Raw genomic sequence first — 17939 nt, 5'->3', positions numbered from 1 at the left:
TGCCACAAAGAAGAGGGAGTCAAGCTATTTTCCAAGGCGCCTGAAGGCAGGACAAGAAGCAACGGGTGGAAACTAAGCAAGGAGAGAAGCAACCTAGAACTAAGGAGAAACTTCCTGACAGTTAGAACAATTAACCAGTGGAACAACCTGCCTCCAGAAGTGGTGAATGCTCCAACACTGGAAGTTTTTAAGAAGAGACTGGACAGCCATTTGTCTGAAATGGTACAGGGTTTCCTGCCTAAGCAGGGGGTTGGATTAGATGACCTCCAAGGTCCCTTCCAACTTTATTATTATTTTTATATTATTATTATTATTATTATTATTATTATTATTATTATTATTATTATTATTATTATTATTATTATTATTATTATTATTATTATTATTATTATTATTATTATTATTATTATTATTATTATTATTATGTGAGAAGAGGCCCCAGAGATTTAGCTGGCTCCTCTTTAGTGGCATTCCAGAAAACCTTGAAAACTTGCCTTAGAGTGGATTTTGATGCTGAGATCTCCCATGCTGAGTGGATTTCCAGCTGAGATCTCCCATTTCTCCCAAGGACTTCAAAGACATAGTTAGTTTAGACAAAACTAACCAAAAGGAAAAATAATTCCGTTTGGTTTCCATTCAGTGACTATGACTGAATAAGAGATACTTTTCTAACATTAAAAGGAGTTTAAACTCCATGATCAGATCTTGGAAGTAATCAGAGGCAGAGATGAGGAGGGGGATAGGTGAGTAAGGAGAGTTGGAAGAATACCCTAATCTTGCTGATGCTGAAGCTAGGAAAACTTAGATTGGGGTGCGTAGTCACTTAATAACATGAAATTCCCAGTTAATGACTGTAATGTAGAGTGCCAAGATTGCTGTCGTAAATTATTGTGGTCATGTGACATCTTCTGTTATGATTGCAACAACATACGATTTAAAACTAAAATGAAAGCACTTCTTAAGGTGTATTTTTCAACAGTCTACATCAGGGGTGTCAAACTGCCGGCCTGTGGGCCGGACACGTCATCCGGAAGCCACACCCACCCCATTGCCGGCAATGGCAAAACTATCCCGATACATTGCGCGACATTACGTGACGTCGCGAGTTTGACAAGTCTAGTCTAAATACACTGAATCTATTCTGGATAAATTCTATAAATCTACCTTATTGAAACTGATTTAGTTTTCCAGTATAGATATATCTAAATCTGCATATAAAAACTAGAAAAGCAACAAAAGGAGTGTAACAAGAGCCTACCTTAGAGAAATTATGTCTGTTTCCTCCTTGCATGGTGGAAGTTCAAGTTCAAAGGTCTTTTCTTTAATATTCACAGCAACATCCATATTTATGGGGATGTTTGCTGTCAATGTGGCCTTTTTTTCCAGAAGGGCATGAATTTCGGGTGTAATAATTCCCGTGTTTAAGATCATGTCCTTCTTCATCCTGAAACAGCAAAGAAAACAACAGATTGTCTGACATTTTGTAATGGCTGAGGAATAAATGATACCAGGCATTTTTGCACAATGTTCTTTTTAAATGATGACTTTAGATGACATTGATTGTACTTACCGAAGTCTCAGTCTGGTTTTCAGTTTGATATCACTGTTAATTATGTCAGGCCAAGTGATTTGGGATGTTGGTTCTGGGGTCATCAGTAACTGAACTGTTTAAATGAAAGAAAATAAATCAATGCATACATTAATGTTTGTTTTTTATATATGTATGCACATATACATATGTATATATATGTAATAATGAATAAAACATATTGCCTTACCATTTCCAGAAACTTCTGTGTGAGCAATATGGACCAAACCTATTTGCCAAGGTAGCCCAGTACAGGTTGGCACAATACGCTGGATTTCTGCAGACATGAAATATTTCTGCCAGTGAATATTTGGAAGATTTTTAAGGACATCTATAAGATATTTTATCCAAGGAAGATGTCCTTTTTCATGATTTGCCTGCAAAAATTGATTTGATTCATTTAAGCAAATCTGATAGCCAGATACAAACTTTATTGGAATAATTGCTCCCCAAAACAAAAACTTGCCAATGGAATTACATCATAAGTCAACAATATTTTGACATTGTTAAAATATGAATGTTAGATAATATTTAAAATATGAATGTTCAAGACCTTGAAGAGCAGATAATAGTTTAATAGTAAATGTGAAAACAGTAGGTAAAAAAGGCACCTGTAATATTTGTCGAATTCTATCCATCCTTATGTACTCAGTTACGATCTCCTGGTCAAATATTTTGGCATATACTTCTAGAGCAATCGACTCATCTGTTGTGGTTTTCTGGTCAGAAGGCTGTTTGATAAGAAGTAGAAATTAGAATGTTTATTGTTTACTTGGTTATGCATCCTGATTCTGCATTTATGTATGCCGAGCATCATACAGTATCCTTTTTTTAAATTAAACAATGTGCAAAAATAAGCATCACAATAAACATAGATATTTATAAAAAGGACCTCTATGGAAAAGCAAACTGAAGAAAAAATTGCAAAACATCTGTGCCGCTTTGCTTGCCTCCTGTTTGAGCTTCTCCTCAGCGTCAACACTACAGAATTGCTTATAAACTTGAAAGAGGTGGGACAGAAGACATGGAGGACAAATGGAAGACAGATATATTTGGGAAGTTCTGCAGCAGTAGAATAACAAGAAATAGAAAACAGCCAAATAAAATGAGTTTTCTTGATAGAAGTAAAAGGGTCCATGAATGAATGAATGAATGGAGAAGCACAGCCAAGCCAAGTCCAATATTAAGTACTTTACCTGCTGTTCATTAATGAGGGAAAAATTGACAATAGAAGAAATTGGAGGGGGGATGTAAAGGCAGATCAGGGTCTGTAAAAGTTAAAACACTGTTATATACAGTAATAGTAGAGTTGAGTTGAGTAGAGTAGAGTAGAGTAGTAGATTAAAGAATCAGTTTGGTCTAGTGGTTAAGGCACCAGGCTAGAAAGCAGGAGACCATGAGTTCTAGTCCCACCTTAGCCAGGAAAGCCAACTGGGTGACTTGGTGTCAATCACTTTCCCTCAGCCCAATGTGCCTCATAAAGTTGTTGTTGTGGGGAAAATAGGAGGAGGAAGATATGCGGAATATCCCTTGAGAGCTGCCTTGAGTTATTTGTGCAAATAATAAAGATGGGATACAGATAAATGAAGTATAGTAGTAATAGTGATAATATATTTGCAGTAGAAATAGTATAGTAGTAGCACAGAAGTACAAATAATAGTATAGAATATAGTATAACAGAAGTAGTGATAGAATATAGTATAGAAAACATTGTATCGTATAAGTAGAATAGAAATGTAGTATAATGCAGAAGACATAGAAATAAATTGCACATATATATTTGTATCTTTCAGTTTTGTACCTTGGATATTTTTCAAAACAGAGCATTTCCTCAATCCTTATTAGGAGTTATAAGAATCCAATAGTCTACGATCTAGTCTTATGATGAATTTTTGAGTTTGGGTCAATCAAACAGGGTATAGTTTAAAAAAAACCCATGACAACCCCCTCACTAAAGAACTGAAAATGGAGCTGCAGAAGGCAAACTTTACAGGATTTTATTTTTTTAAAGAAGTGACAAAAAGGAAGAGACTGTTGATTTTGGAAGTTCTGACTAGTCTGGAAAATTCCATAGCTCCCCTACACATTTCAGGTAGATTAACATGGAAGGTATTATTCTCAGAAAAAACATTTATGGCATAATTCACTGCTGCCCATTTACCGTTTTCTGAGGTTGCTGTGAATCATGACCTTTGTTAACTTGTTGCAGAACCTCTGAGATTTCCTTTATTCTTTGTATTTGAACTCCTATCTATATTGGAAAGAAAAATACAGTTGGGACAAAGAATTGTATGCCCTACATAAATTTGAGCGCTGTGTTGTTGTTTTTTAAAAAAAATATTTAAATATTTAAATAATTCTAAATAAATTGATCCATAGCCTGTAGTATATTTAAAGACTCTACAACAGGGATGTCAAATGCCGGCCTGCGGGCCGGATGCATCATAGCAAAACCGCACGCACCCCATTGCCGGCAATGGCAAAAAAGTGGCGATATATCGTGACACATCACGTGATGTTGCGAGTTTGACACCCCTGCTCTACAATGTTTCTGCATTCAGAAACTCCCACAAAAGGAGTCATTTTTAATTAAGAATGGCTTAACAGAGAATATAACAAAGAAAAGCTGTCATGTGTAGCTTTTGAGGGCCACATATCTCTTGGCCTGTTTTTTAAAAGATCAAATGATGCACAGATGCTAATGGGATTTTTTTTTTAAAAAATAAATACATAAAGAATTCATTGGTAATATACAGGTCACTTAATGTTCACTTCAGATGAGTACAATTATCACTATCAGTTGAAAAACAAGGCACATCTAAATAAAAACAACAGTATTTTCAGTATGAATTTCAGTATAGATTATACTTTTATGCTTGCATTCCCGACACATTAGATAGAAGTGTGGGTCAGAAACAAAAAAAACCCCCAGAACTTTAATTTGTAATTCTGTTCAACCGATAATTATGGTTCAATATTTAAATACCTCCAAAGGAGAAAATATGCTGCCCATGAAGATTGCCTTGAAATTGTTCATTATAAATGTTGGCTGTGTATTCATTTCTTCATGAAGAAACATTGAATTCATTCCCAGACGACCCTTATAAAATTCTGACAAAATAGATAATCCAGTAAGTCCAATTATTTCAAAACAAAAAAAAAAGAAAAATTTTGATTTTCAATTGCTTAGTGCAATTTATGAAATAGTCACAAAGTCTACAGTATGTATAAAACAATCTGTTATAACAATACTGGACAAGTGGGATTTCCACACATATTCCACACTACTTTGCTATCATTGGCAATACTATAGTTATAATTCAAAATGGTCAGGGACAAATCAGAGCAAATTCAGAGTAGCATTGCCAAGATGGTGGAAGACATAGACCAAGCACTATGAGAAATAGTTAGAGGATCTGGGTGTGGTTAGAAAAGGTAGGGGAGATATGATAGCAGTCTTCAAGCAACAGAATAACAGAAAATGTTGAATCTTCTAATTGTTGTCTAAGACTCTGTGCCTGCAACCCCTTCCACCTCTTCTTTAAGGCATTTAAGAGAGTCAAGACCTCCATTAGAATATTCTATGTGATCAAATTCAGATATTGTATTGGGAAATAACAGTATAACAGAGTTGGACGGAACCTTGGAAGTCTTCTAGTCCAATTCCCTGCTCAAGCAGGAATCCCTATACTTTCAGACAAATGGTTGACCAATCTCTTCTTAAAAACCTCCAGTGTTGGAGCACCCACAACTTCTGGAGGCAAATTGTTCCAATGATTAATTGTTCTGTCAGGAAATTTCTCCTTAGTTCTAGGTTGCTTCTCTCCTTGATTAGTTTCCATCCATTGCTTCTTGTCCTGCCTTCTGTGCTTTGGAGAATAGATTGATCCCACCCCCTTTGTGGCAACCCCTTAGATATTGGAACACTGCTATCATATCACCCCGATCCTTCTTTTCATTAAACTAGACATACCCAATTCCTGAAATTGTTCTTCATATATTTTAGCCTCCAGTCCCCTAATCATCTTTGTTGTTCTTCTATGCACATATTTGAAGCATTGTTACATGGAAGAGGAAATGAAGTTATTTTCTATTTCTCCAAAGGACAGGATTAGAAACAAAGGGTTATTAAAACCACAAGGAAGTGGAATTAGGGTAGATATGAGGAGGCAGTTCCTAATATTCTGTATGTCAATAAAACAGGCTGCCATATACTAGAGGGCTTCAAACAGAGGCTGGTTGGTCATCTGTCAGATAGCTTTGGTTGATCTTGTATGGAATGGAGTGTTGGATTAGATTACTTCTAAGGTCTCCTCTGACTGTATGATTATATGATTTGGGCTTGGCATTCTCCACTAGTAAAGGAGAATATATTCAAATCTCATGGTTATTCTGGATGATGGACGGAAAACAAGTTAAAACAGCATGATAATAAAACATATTCTCTATTTGTAGAATGGCACAGATTTCCTGATGTTTACATTCCAAAATGCCTTGGGATTATTTTATTCTGCAAGTCTTGGGAGAGTTGTTACCAACTGACAAGTATAATATGGCATAATATGCTCTGAATCCATACATTTACATGTACTAGTGGAAAAAAATATCCATTCATCTTATATTATACACATATATGCTACTGATAATATTTATATTGCCTACTAAGCATAATTTTGTGAATATTAATAGAATGGATGAGAAAACCATGACAGATTTACCATTCTTGCCAATGCTGTTAAAGCCATAATACAGATGTTCTGGTAAAGATAAATGGCAAATATATGGATTGCTGAGTCAAATGATTCTTAAGAATTTATGTTTCCAGTAATAAATGCTGCACAAAGACATTGGCATTAACAGTTTAATAACCACTATCAAGCAAAAGCTCATGATTATGAAGTGAGTGTGTGTGTCACACAAAAAAATAATAATCCAGTATTCCTAATCAGTAGTCCCAATTTTTTAGAAGAAAGAGAGGGTAATATCTACCTAACTCCTTCCTATATTTGTAAAAAAAAACCTTTTGGAGGGTTAGAAGTTGCTAGTGTTGTATGATAAAAAAAATATCATTAGGATCTGCAGGTAGAAAGAGGAAACCAATCAATTTTTTCCCCTGCAGCAGCTCTGCTGGATTCCATAAAATAAAAGAATCCTTCCATCAGCAGAACAGCTGATCTGGATCCAAACCATACTTTGTTAAAGGAATGATGATAGAACTGTAGATGGGTGATAAAGTTGCATCTAAAACCCAGTGTTATTTCATGAATATGAGCATTCTTTAGAGGGCACAAAGTTCATCTGGTAATGCTTTTGGCATTCCTGAAAACACAATTCCTGGGAGACAGCAGGTCTGAATAATGCAGATAACTTTGGACACAGCTTTATGTGCACTACTTACTTTTATACCATGAAATTAATTAAATGGTCATGTAATGTCACCCCAGAACATCTGTAATGTTGCCTGAAATGGCACTAATTGAACTACTTGAATTGTACTAATTAATTCCACTTCTACCCCCCCAAAAAAGTGGGGGGAAGTTTTTTTTGTTAAGCTATATGCACAAAGTTTTCAGGTATGGTTTGAACTCTTTTCTTTCCCTCGATGTAGGGTAAATCTCTAGGATTTTCTCAGCAATTTAAAGATGGAACCATTCAAGTCACAAAATGTAAAATGTAGTGTTATGAAAATTCTTTATATGCCTGCAGTCTAGTATAGACTCCTCTTCTATAAGTCGGTCGTGTCCATATTGTGTAGTGCAGTGGTCTGAAATTGGCATCTTTCCTGGTGTCCCAATGCTATTGTGACCTTGGGTGTAGCCTGAGAAGCTAAACAGTTAACTAGATGGTCAGTCTTGGTTCTAGTCAAAAAGATTATTCGCCCTTGATGTTCCCTCTGTAGCAAGAATTCATTCCTCATCTGAAATCATTTGAAACTCAAGGAATTTCTATCATGCTTTGATTGCCCTGACGTCCACCAATGGCTTGGAGGTTTGCAAAACTCCTGTTTGCTGCTATTTCAAGTATTTTTTTTTTTTCTGGAGACAAAAAGCAAATGCAACAAGAAAAGAGATTGGCTATTTAGGTTCCACTCTTCCATTGAATGAGTGCTGGCTAGTGTTACTGGAGGACAGAATGGGCATGGTCATGCAGAAAATGATGTGAGAGTCCTGATTGGTCATTGTGTGGAAGGGCTTGGTCAATGAGTTTATAGCTTTATGTCTAAGAAAAAAAATCTAGAACTAGAATGCCTTGATATTACCCTATGGTTAAAAAAAGAAACAATTTTAGTAAATGTTGGCAGGACTACTGCAGTCCAGTGTGCAAATTGTACAAGGGTCTCAGGGGGTGGGACAGTGCCAGTTGCCAGTTAAAAAAAATCTCTCTCTCATTCAGCAATGGAAACCCATTTTGAAATCTTGCCAAGAAGACTGCAGCCACCAGGGGCCAAGATTAATTTCAAGGAGGCAAAACAAAAACAAAAATGCTACAGAGAGGTATTTTATGTCACTGTTTGGTTATAAGTAATATATAATAGTAGAAGACAATATGTTACTTACCATCAAAGTATTCAATGAGGGAATAGCTGCTGACCGAATGACCTGCCCATCTTTGACTTTTTTCAGTTAGTACTTTGAGAGCCATCCTGTAAGCAGGAGCCCTGAAAGAGAAAGGATGGATTCACGTTGAAGTCTACTCTTTGTCATTTGTGCTTAAAAACATTTTTTTGAGACTTACGTCACTCGGAATTCAGGAGATCGGCTTCCGGCTATTGTGCTGAGGTACATGAAGACAAAGTTTTCAACCTGTATACTAGGTTCATGTAACATTGCATTAGCTAAGGTCATCAGAATAGGGAAAGTAGGCTTTGATTCCAGAAGGACAAAGGCAGCACATGTTCGGACTAGAGAATCAATTTTGTAATTCTTGATTATTGGAAGTAAAATTCCTTGTACCTGTGCAAAATAGATAGGAAATATTAGAGTTGTGCAAATACCATCTGAAACATTTGTGGCCTTGAAAAGTAACAGATTGATCTTATGTTAAAACTAGGATTGGGAGCCCATTCTTGCTTGTTCCTGATTAAGAGCTTGAACTGGAAAAGCCAGATTTGGGTTCTCCTTATCTAGAATGGAGAAAAAAGACACAGTGTTGCTGTACTGGAAAGAGATACAATTAAGGGCAATAATATCTTTATTTTCATTATCTTTAGGTTGAGATGTCACTCTGTGAGAAGGATGAATGTAGAAATCAAATAAACAAGCAAACAACTACATTTTCCTCCAAGAAACTTGTCCATTTTAGGCAGGGGGATAAGGGTGTTAAATTTCATAGAAACAGGTTTTAAGAATTTGTGATACAACATATATTTTCATTTTTTTTCTTTTCTTCACCAGAAAGATGAAATTTACAGGGATGATTAGTTATTACAAGGGGATGAACTAAGCTCCATGTTGCACCATTTTTGTCCATAGCAAGGATATTTTAGAGCATGAATGAAGCTTTTTTATTTGATTCAGTCTCCATTGCCATCTGCCAACTATACAATTTTGTACAGTTAATAAGAAAAATAAACAAAGTTTACCAAGCAAGAGAGAATTCAGCAGCAACTAACACAATGAAGTAAAAAATTGACTTCAACCAACATAAAATAGTGGCATTTAATAGATCACACTGATTAGACAAAAGGATTGCTAGTCCCTGAATTCAATATTCCCTCTTCTTGTCTTTGCCAAAGATTTATATAAACAAGTGCTTTTTGGCTGCCTAGTACCATTCTTCACATCTTTTAGTATACCTGGTGTGAATCTTCCCACTAGACTGAGCTGTTAAACTCCCTATAGGAAGTGAGGATTTTGAATGAGAGATGAGTTAGGGAATATTTTCCTGTTGCAAATGAGTTAAGGACTATGCGAATAACCTTATTCCATGTCTGGCTTAAAGCAAGTATATATCCTACTGGTAAAGAACATGGAGCTATTTTGGGTAAGAAACTATCTGTGTTCAAAAATCATATCCAGCTAATATTTAGGTGCTTATTCTCTCATATTTTACTGAAAAGAGAATCTTCTGGACATTTCTGAATTATGGAGAAAATAGCAGAATAATTCAAAGTGACTGCGTTGCTTCCCTCCATCACTATTTTTTTTCTTTTCTGTGAAAGCAGGAATAACGGCTTATAACTTGTACAAGGAACCCCAAAGGAGAATCCATCAGTGATTATGTCATTCTTTTCTCCATTCACTTTTTTCAGGAAAGTTCCCTGGCAATGTGAAAAGTAGATTCTTACATGCTTTGTTCCTCTCTACTGGAAAATATTTTGGCCTAATACAATAATGCCACATAATTATGGTCAGCTTATGTTAGTCCAGCAGTTCCATGATACTGTTAATGTAATAAACAAGCAAAAATGAGCCAATTAATCATCCTCCCTCCTAAAAACAAACAAACAAACAAACAAAAATACCACTTCTTACCCGTGTAGGGTCTTTTTTGCCAAGATTTCTTAGAGCCATAATAGCATTCTGTTGAATTCTAATATCAGAGGGATCAGCAGTTAGCAGATACTTCATAATGGGCTTCAAGACAATTATGTGTCTCACATTGCCAAAGGTTTTCAAAGCCAAGACACTTGCATCTATGTCAGATGATCTTATGGCTTTAGTTGCAAAATCAGTCAGAGGCTGTGAGAAAAAAAAAGTGTTATATTAAACATGCTACAGTATTATGAACAGTCAATAGTTCCAGTCAAGAATGCAAATGCACAAGATACTCTTATGAGTATCCCCACAAGTGGGAAAGGCATAGCCATTATTTGTAGGATACTTGGATGGAGTGATATATAAAATAAGGGGCATCAGAAGGAAGTGCAGATGTTCCACTCCTGGTTTAGATGAGTTCATTTGGCTAACTGTAGATTCATGATTCTAGATTGCTAAGTTGGCCAATATGGGGTAACCTTACAAAAATGCAATATGGTTCTTGAAAAGTAAAGGATTTAGTTATATTAAATGTTAACTAGATTTTTACAATCTAGTGAAAACTGTTATAGATGCCCATAGCTGCCTCTTATCATAACTCTAGAAAATATTTTATATATGTTTACAAATTAGTGTATACGTATATATATACGTATATGTATGTGTGTGTGTGTATATACACACATATATATTCATATCCATATATGATTATTTGTAAACATATATAAAATCATACATATATCACTATGTTTCCAATGCTAATGTACAACAACATAATGCTTCCAATGCTAGTATACAGTAACATAATCTTCAATATAAATTAAAAAATGTATGGAAGACATTGATAATTATTCTAACTGTTGTTCTACAAAAATTGGTAAAATTCTTCTTCAGAGGCCAACATTAAGGCACATATAATTGGCACATTTACCATTGCTTTTAATTAAGCTATGGAATCTTACAGTTAATTTTTAAAAAAGTGACTTACAATAATAAAAGCTTCATAAAAATGCTTTATAAAAGAAATGAACAAGTCATATAAAACTATTATGAGACCTATTAGGCAAATATGCCTTATAAATGTTAAACGTTTTCTGCTGTTCTCATTTTTCCCCCCAGTTCCGGTTGGTGTTAACAATTCTGATGTCAGTGAAGCAAAAATCTTATTTTAATGTTTTGTAGCAACACCTGAAAACTATTCAACAGAGATATTTTCATTTGAAAGTTCCTTCATCTGAGCTGAGTTAGTACTCTGGAGTTTAAGGATTTTTAGGTGAAGAAACAGAATTGAAATTGGGCAATGTACCTTGAGATATTTGTCAGGGATTGTGTCTGAGATGGCATAGAATCTGGAAAGTAATGATCCATAGGCGAGACAGATGGTAGTACGATAGAGACTCCGTGGACCTTTAAGAACTTCTATCATTATGGCCTGTGGAAAGAATATTTGGCTGTTACTATCTAAAGGAGTTGCAATTACAAAGCAAATTGTTTGCTTATATTTAACATGTGGATCTGTAACATTGATACAAGTACACACGAGATCACAGTCAGAAATTAAAGATCCAAATATAAAGCAATTACCCTGCTTAGCATCTGTAAAATTGTCTATAGTGTTTATATCTTACCATGTAAGATTTCTTACAATGTATTAGCCCAATATTTCCAATAAGAACTGATCAGGATCACTTTTTCCACATCACAGATGAGTGGCTTGCCTAAAGCCCTGATTTATGAGTTTATGACAAGGCTTCATTTAAACAAAGAGACAAACAAAAGGATAATCCAGCTCAGTTTCTTGAGCTGACACAGATATTACTTCCCAAGTCAGCAAAGTATTTCCAAGATCTGATAATGAGACTTGAATACAGTAAAAACAATTTCAGGACAAATTCTCTGCTATATCGGCAGCATTTTGAAGATTTCAGGTAAGAACATTCCATTAGATGGGGTCAGTGTCTCAGGCAAGCCTGTCAATAATTACATAGAGGACTTATACATAGAGGATCACCATAGTTTATTTGCAGAGAGTATTATCATTTTAGAAAGAAAGAATATGAGTGTCTTTAAAGCGGCAGATTTCAGATATGTTAGAATTGCAGCTCCTACAGTTTCCATTCAGCATAGTCAACAGAATGTGCTAATGCCAATTTAAGAGTAAATCAGAATAAGCTCTAACCATATATTTTCTTTTTTGTATATTGTATACTACTCAGGCTTCTGTATTTCACCTTGCAGTCTGCCTTAGCTTTTACACAAGATAGAATTCATGATTTGGTCTATGATGATGGAAATGCAAATTCTAATCGAGTTATTAGGAAAGTTTGTTTTAGATGAGTTGGTTGACCCAGGAGCCTTATCCACTGCAAAGATTGGGTAGGGAAGCTGGGAAATACGGTTCAGCAACATCTTCGATGCAACAGCTTTGACATCTGCAGAATTTCACTCAGGTTAATCTCACTCAAGATATGGAGAGTGAATTTAGAATCTAGAAGTTATTTGTAAATCTGTGAGACAGCCAACCTGCGTGCATTGCCATGTTTTAGAGTTCCCTTCAATTATTCTATTCAATCTTCCACAAACAGAGGATCGGTTGGAAGAGTATTACTGCTAATAACAACAGTTAACAACTTTAACATTATCATAATAGCAACGGCAAAAATGACAGCAGTATTTTACCATAGCTTCTTCAACTACTTCTTCAAATGCATTGGAGTAATGGAAGAAGACAAGCAATATCTGGGCTGCTTCAGTTGTGGTGATCTCTTGTTGAACTATTTTGTGCCTCACATATCTTAGTCCCATTGAAGTCCCCGCAGCAGAGATCAAATCCAAAACAATGGCTCTGTGGAAAAAGGAGAAATCATGCGTGAACTGTGATTATTTGGATTTAAATATCCAATGTTGGCTTTCAATAATAAAATAACTTCCTGTTTTATCTTACCTATACTTTGGCTGGCTATAATAGGGGTCAAAGACTTCAGAATAATTAATTTCTTTTTCTGTGCGCAAAATGTTGACCAGTTGCAAAAATCTTTTACCGTCTTTTGGGACATTGTCATTTGCCAGGTAACGCAATCCATCCTCAATCTGTTGGATAAGGGGTTTTTTTTTTTGGTTAATAAAAGCAACCACAAACTCCAAAACATTTTCAGATATTGTTTTGTCACTGAACCAAGAATATTTACAAAATATGGAAGCAAAAAGCCATTTGCCTTCTAACCTTTAAGCTTACCTCCTTGTTTCTGTTCTTGATTTTTGATAATGGAACAGGAAGTAGTGGACTATCTTTAAAAATATATAAAAGTGAGCCATGTTTCTGCAAATTAGAAGGTATTTGTGGCAAGCGGCTATGGGCTTCAATGAATTCCAGTTTCTGCCTAAAGAATAAAGATACAGTGAAATTAAGAGAAAACAAATTATGAACACTGGTTATGGTTTTGCCCTTGATTACCAGCTGGTTTTTGTTTTGATAAAAATTAAAACAAAAATCTAAGCACTTTGATATTGGGCTCATCTTTGAATTCAAATAGTGCTTGATCTCCAGGTCATAAAACATCGCTGAAATTTGCTATTATGAGATAGCAGTTCACACGACATTTATAATTTTAGTGGGTCTATAAATGAACATTCCTTTCTTTTAAAAACTAATTCTAACCCACATAACTAAGGTAAATTAATTTACCTTAATTAACACAGAGCCAGTTTTGTGTTATTTTATATTTATTCAAAAAAAGAAGTAGATGTGGTATGTAATAGGGTGGCTCATTATTGTTATCCTTTAGTAATCAAAATCTTTGTACACCAGTCAATACTTTCAACATTTAAAGTTGGTTGAACAAAATATTCTGTATAATATTATAAAGTTTTCAGGCCGATACAAGTGAATGTTAACTTGTCCTCTTTGAATCTGGACAAATGGTGTCAAAATGACTCTTCCCATTTTACTGACAATATTTATTATTGGATAGATAATGATACAATAAATAAACAATATTTCATATTTATAGCTAACCATGATGCTCTATGATAATTTGGGATTTAACAAATACAATTCCAGAAACCTAATGGAGTAGATCTTAAAGATTAGGGGTAGGTAACCAGATACTACCATAAAATAAAGACATTCATAACTTTAGAGCAATTATAACAGATTGTAAGACCTGGCCTCCATTATGATGCTTCCTCCAGTTTCTTCTCTGAATGGTGTGAATTGCTGAATTTCTTGAGCAGTGGCATGTAGGATTATTTTTTCATTCCGTTCCTTCAAATCCTTCATTCTGTAGTTGTATGTACTTGTGCCTTGAAAATTCCTATTTTTCTTTTAAAAATATGAAAATGTCATTAGAAAGCAATTTATGCAATAGACGTGGTAGAATGACTACTCATACAATCAAATAAAGTAATTTTGTTTGGATACAGTTAACAATAAGAGTTGACACTGGGCAAGCTACATTTCCTCCAGGATAAGGGAATCTCTGCCTTTTATATGACAAACAAATTGAATTTTTATATTGTCACTTGCTTGAACATGTGAGGAATAGGAAAATGCCTTTTATCTGATCTGCTTTTGTGTTATCTGTCGTGATGATCGATAGAAACAGTGGTGAACAAGATGGATATGGAAAATCAATAAGCAGGCATGAATGGAATTTTTTTTAAAGAAATAGATTTAGAATATGGTAAAGAAAAAAAGTAAATGAAAAAGAAACCCCGCTTGATTAAGATGTGTGGGTATCTTGAATATGATAATCAGTTTACTATTTTTGTACTAAAATTGTTCCAGCTTTTACATGTTTACATAATGATTGATTATGTGTCATCAAGTGAGTGTCATCTCTTGGCACCCACAAAATTAGATCCGCTCCAGGATGATCAATCCTAAACTGCCCTTCAAGCCTTCCAATGGGATAAATAGTACAGGTAGTTTTCAACTTACAACTGCTGAAAGTTTCAACCACATTGTATTGTCTTCCGTAGCAACAGAATTTTTTTAGCTCAGTCGTGATTGTAAGTCATCACCATTGTAGTAACTTGCATTTGCCTAATGTTAAAATTATAGCTTGGAATTGATTTTAATAGAACTCAATTTTAATTTGGAACACTTCTTGTATAGACATGCGGAGTACGTCATACTTTGCAGAGCTCAGTGAATTAAATTTGAGACAACTTTCCTGTGCTTTTAAAAATAATTTCATATAGTAGCATGACTGCACTGTGTCAAATTAAGTGAACTGAACTTATAATTTTCAAAGTTTGAACTGTACATGGAGGGTATGGGAATTTATTCCCTTTACATGGTATCTGCAGTTTGCACTGATAACAAGCAATCCATTTATTCAATGGAACATTGAATATTGTAATATATCTTGCAGGTGCAAAGTGGAAATCAAAGGAGAATTGCTAGGACTGTCTTTTGAGTTTAGTGAATCATATAATCATTCCTCTGTAATTTAATACAGACAACATAGTTATCTTAAGACATAGACTTCCAACTTAAGAATTGATGTTTCCCATGGAAACAGCTGCATGAATAACTCTTTCAGGATGCCAGTAATGTTCCCTTTCAATTAGAGAAAAGACAGTATCTATGTTGATTACTGTCTGGAAACACCTTATGAACTTATTGCATAAAACAAAAAAAATGAACTTATGATCTAAAGTTTTAATGATTAGGTAAGATAGATTATAGTAAGAAGAGTCATGGTATAACTTTAAAGAAAGAGGTAAATTGTATTTATAACTGCTGTAAAGAATATTGGAAGCGATTTCTGTATATATTTTTCTTTCTTTTCTATTTTTGTTCTACTTTTTTCTTTTTGCCATTTAGCTTTCTTTTTTATGTCTTCCTTTTTATTTTTTCCTTCTTACTCTGTTTTAGTTTATATTAATTCTTACTCTTGTTTTTCAAACTTTCATTAAATTTATATTAAAAAGGGATGCTAGTAATATTTAATTGACATAATTGCTTTCTCTCTCTCTTTTGCAATATGTGACTATATGTTAAAACGGGTCAAGCCATATGATGAATTGCAGCAACCAAAATCTAATATAGCGGCAATTATAGAATTGTGTGTAAATAAATAGCAATGAATCTGCTTGCATACTTAAAATGGCTTATCTATTTTACATCTAAGTATTTATAAACAGATTTACTAGGACAGCTATGCATGTTAGCAATTAGAGAGATAGAATTAGAAATGAATTGTGTAATAGAAAAAATGAGTTTGCAAACGAACCAGGGAAAATGTTGGTGTATGAATTATGAAAAGAAAAAGATACTGATATAAAAGGGAATTATTGTATTAACAGATAGTGTGGCCATGTAAAAAATATTTCATCAATATTGTTTTAACTTGTATAAAGTAAGTGACACCTCTCTGGATTAAATAGATGAATACCTAGAATTTTGACAAGAGGAATACAAAATAAAATCAAAGGAAAAATGGGTATCAGAAGGACATATTTGCCAATGGTTTTCTTATTTACAGTTATTAGAAAGGTTTAAAGTAGACAAAATAGTTTATCATTTTGAACGTTGTAAGGTTGAGTCTGAAATGGAATTACACACAAATGATGAATATGTAATTGCTAAAATGTATCAACATCTATTGAAATATAACTTGGAAAAAGAACGAGTGAAATAATGTATGAAAAAATGGGCTAAACATTTTGGTGACAATATACAAAGGAATGGGAAAAGATATGGTTGAAGACTGAAATTTACATTATGTTGTAACCTTAAAGAGGATTTTTATAAAATGGTGCATTGTTGGTACTGTATCTGTTACCAGAGAAATCATCTAAAATATATAAACATATTTGAAATTCTTGTTGGAAAGGTGAAAAGCAAGAAGGGATATTTTATCATGCTTGATGGACATATAAAAAAGCTAGAAAATTCTAGATTCAAATACGTGCACTGATTTGCACCATTTTAAAGATTAACGTACAAGAAGTCTTCTTTTGGGACAGATGGACAAACAGTTAGAAAAAATCTTGGAACTTTTTTGTGCATGATAATTACTGCAGAATTATTGGGTGCACAAAGATGGAAAAATTTGGCAATGATTTTTATTTCTTACTTTATATTAGTTTGTATTAGTTTTTATCTTCCTTTTAAAAACTTCTGATAAAATTATAAAAATATATAATGTATATCTATATCTATAGTATATCTATGTTTAATAACAATCATTTACTAAAATTGTTTGCCTTCTTCTCTGCATCTCTATATCTTTAACATGTCTTTAACATCTATCTCTCTACACACATACACACATCCATTAATAGTACTGACCTGTCTGCAGAACTCACATGGAATCACATATGCAACACCAACAACCTGTTTAGCCTTGTTATCACAATTAGTTAAATCCTTGGATTTGGTCACCAAGAATTCATCTGGTTTCTCGGTGTTTTGAAGGAGGTATGTTGTGTCACATCTACCTTCAATGCCATTCTGCAAAATAAATAAATGCAATATTAATATAAACAATACATTAAATACAATATCTGAGGGATCGTCTCGTGCGGATCACATCTACCTGACCCACTCCCTCCCCTAAGGAGATACCTCAGGTAGGACCCAGAAGAAGGGCCTTCTCTGTAGTAGCTTCCTCTCTCTAGAGCATCATCCCTGTGGAAATTAGACTGGCCCCCACTTTAACCCTCTTTCAGAAGGCCCTTAAGACGTGGTTCTGCCACGGGTCTGAGGAAACCAGAGTGGAATGGAGCCCATTAAAAGTGCCTGGTATGAATGTGTGTTGTCACCAGGGTGTGGGGGTTTATTTTTTTATTATTTTTATCTTGCTATTTTTATTTTCATTTCTTTTATATTGTGCTTTTATGCTTTCATTTCTTTTATATTATGC

General features: G+C 34.4%; 1 protein-coding gene across 1 annotated transcript in view; it reads right to left on the bottom strand.

Moving 5' to 3' along the window:
- Window positions 1-17939, bottom strand: part of LOC114922410 (vitellogenin-1-like) — a gene marked incomplete at its 3' end in the record, with an annotated part of 43515 nt that overhangs the window by 20801 nt on the left and 4775 nt on the right. Inside the window, 15 exon segments of the mRNA XM_029283662.1 lie at window positions 1259-1444; window positions 1571-1664; window positions 1779-1965; window positions 2200-2319; window positions 3750-3839; window positions 4575-4699; window positions 8146-8246; window positions 8324-8601; window positions 10063-10269; window positions 11372-11497; window positions 12745-12910; window positions 13010-13155; window positions 13301-13445; window positions 14229-14386; window positions 17366-17527. Coding sequence (XP_029139495.1) covers window positions 1259-1444; window positions 1571-1664; window positions 1779-1965; window positions 2200-2319; window positions 3750-3839; window positions 4575-4699; window positions 8146-8246; window positions 8324-8601; window positions 10063-10269; window positions 11372-11497; window positions 12745-12910; window positions 13010-13155; window positions 13301-13445; window positions 14229-14386; window positions 17366-17527 — 2291 coding nt within the window.

This window comes from Protobothrops mucrosquamatus, unplaced genomic scaffold, assembly GCF_001527695.2.
Source record: "Protobothrops mucrosquamatus isolate PMUCROS unplaced genomic scaffold, P.Mucros_1.0 scaffold179, whole genome shotgun sequence".
NCBI classification, from domain to species: Eukaryota; Metazoa; Chordata; class Lepidosauria; order Squamata; family Viperidae; genus Protobothrops; species Protobothrops mucrosquamatus.
This window is presented reverse-complemented; position numbering and strand designations above follow the sequence as displayed.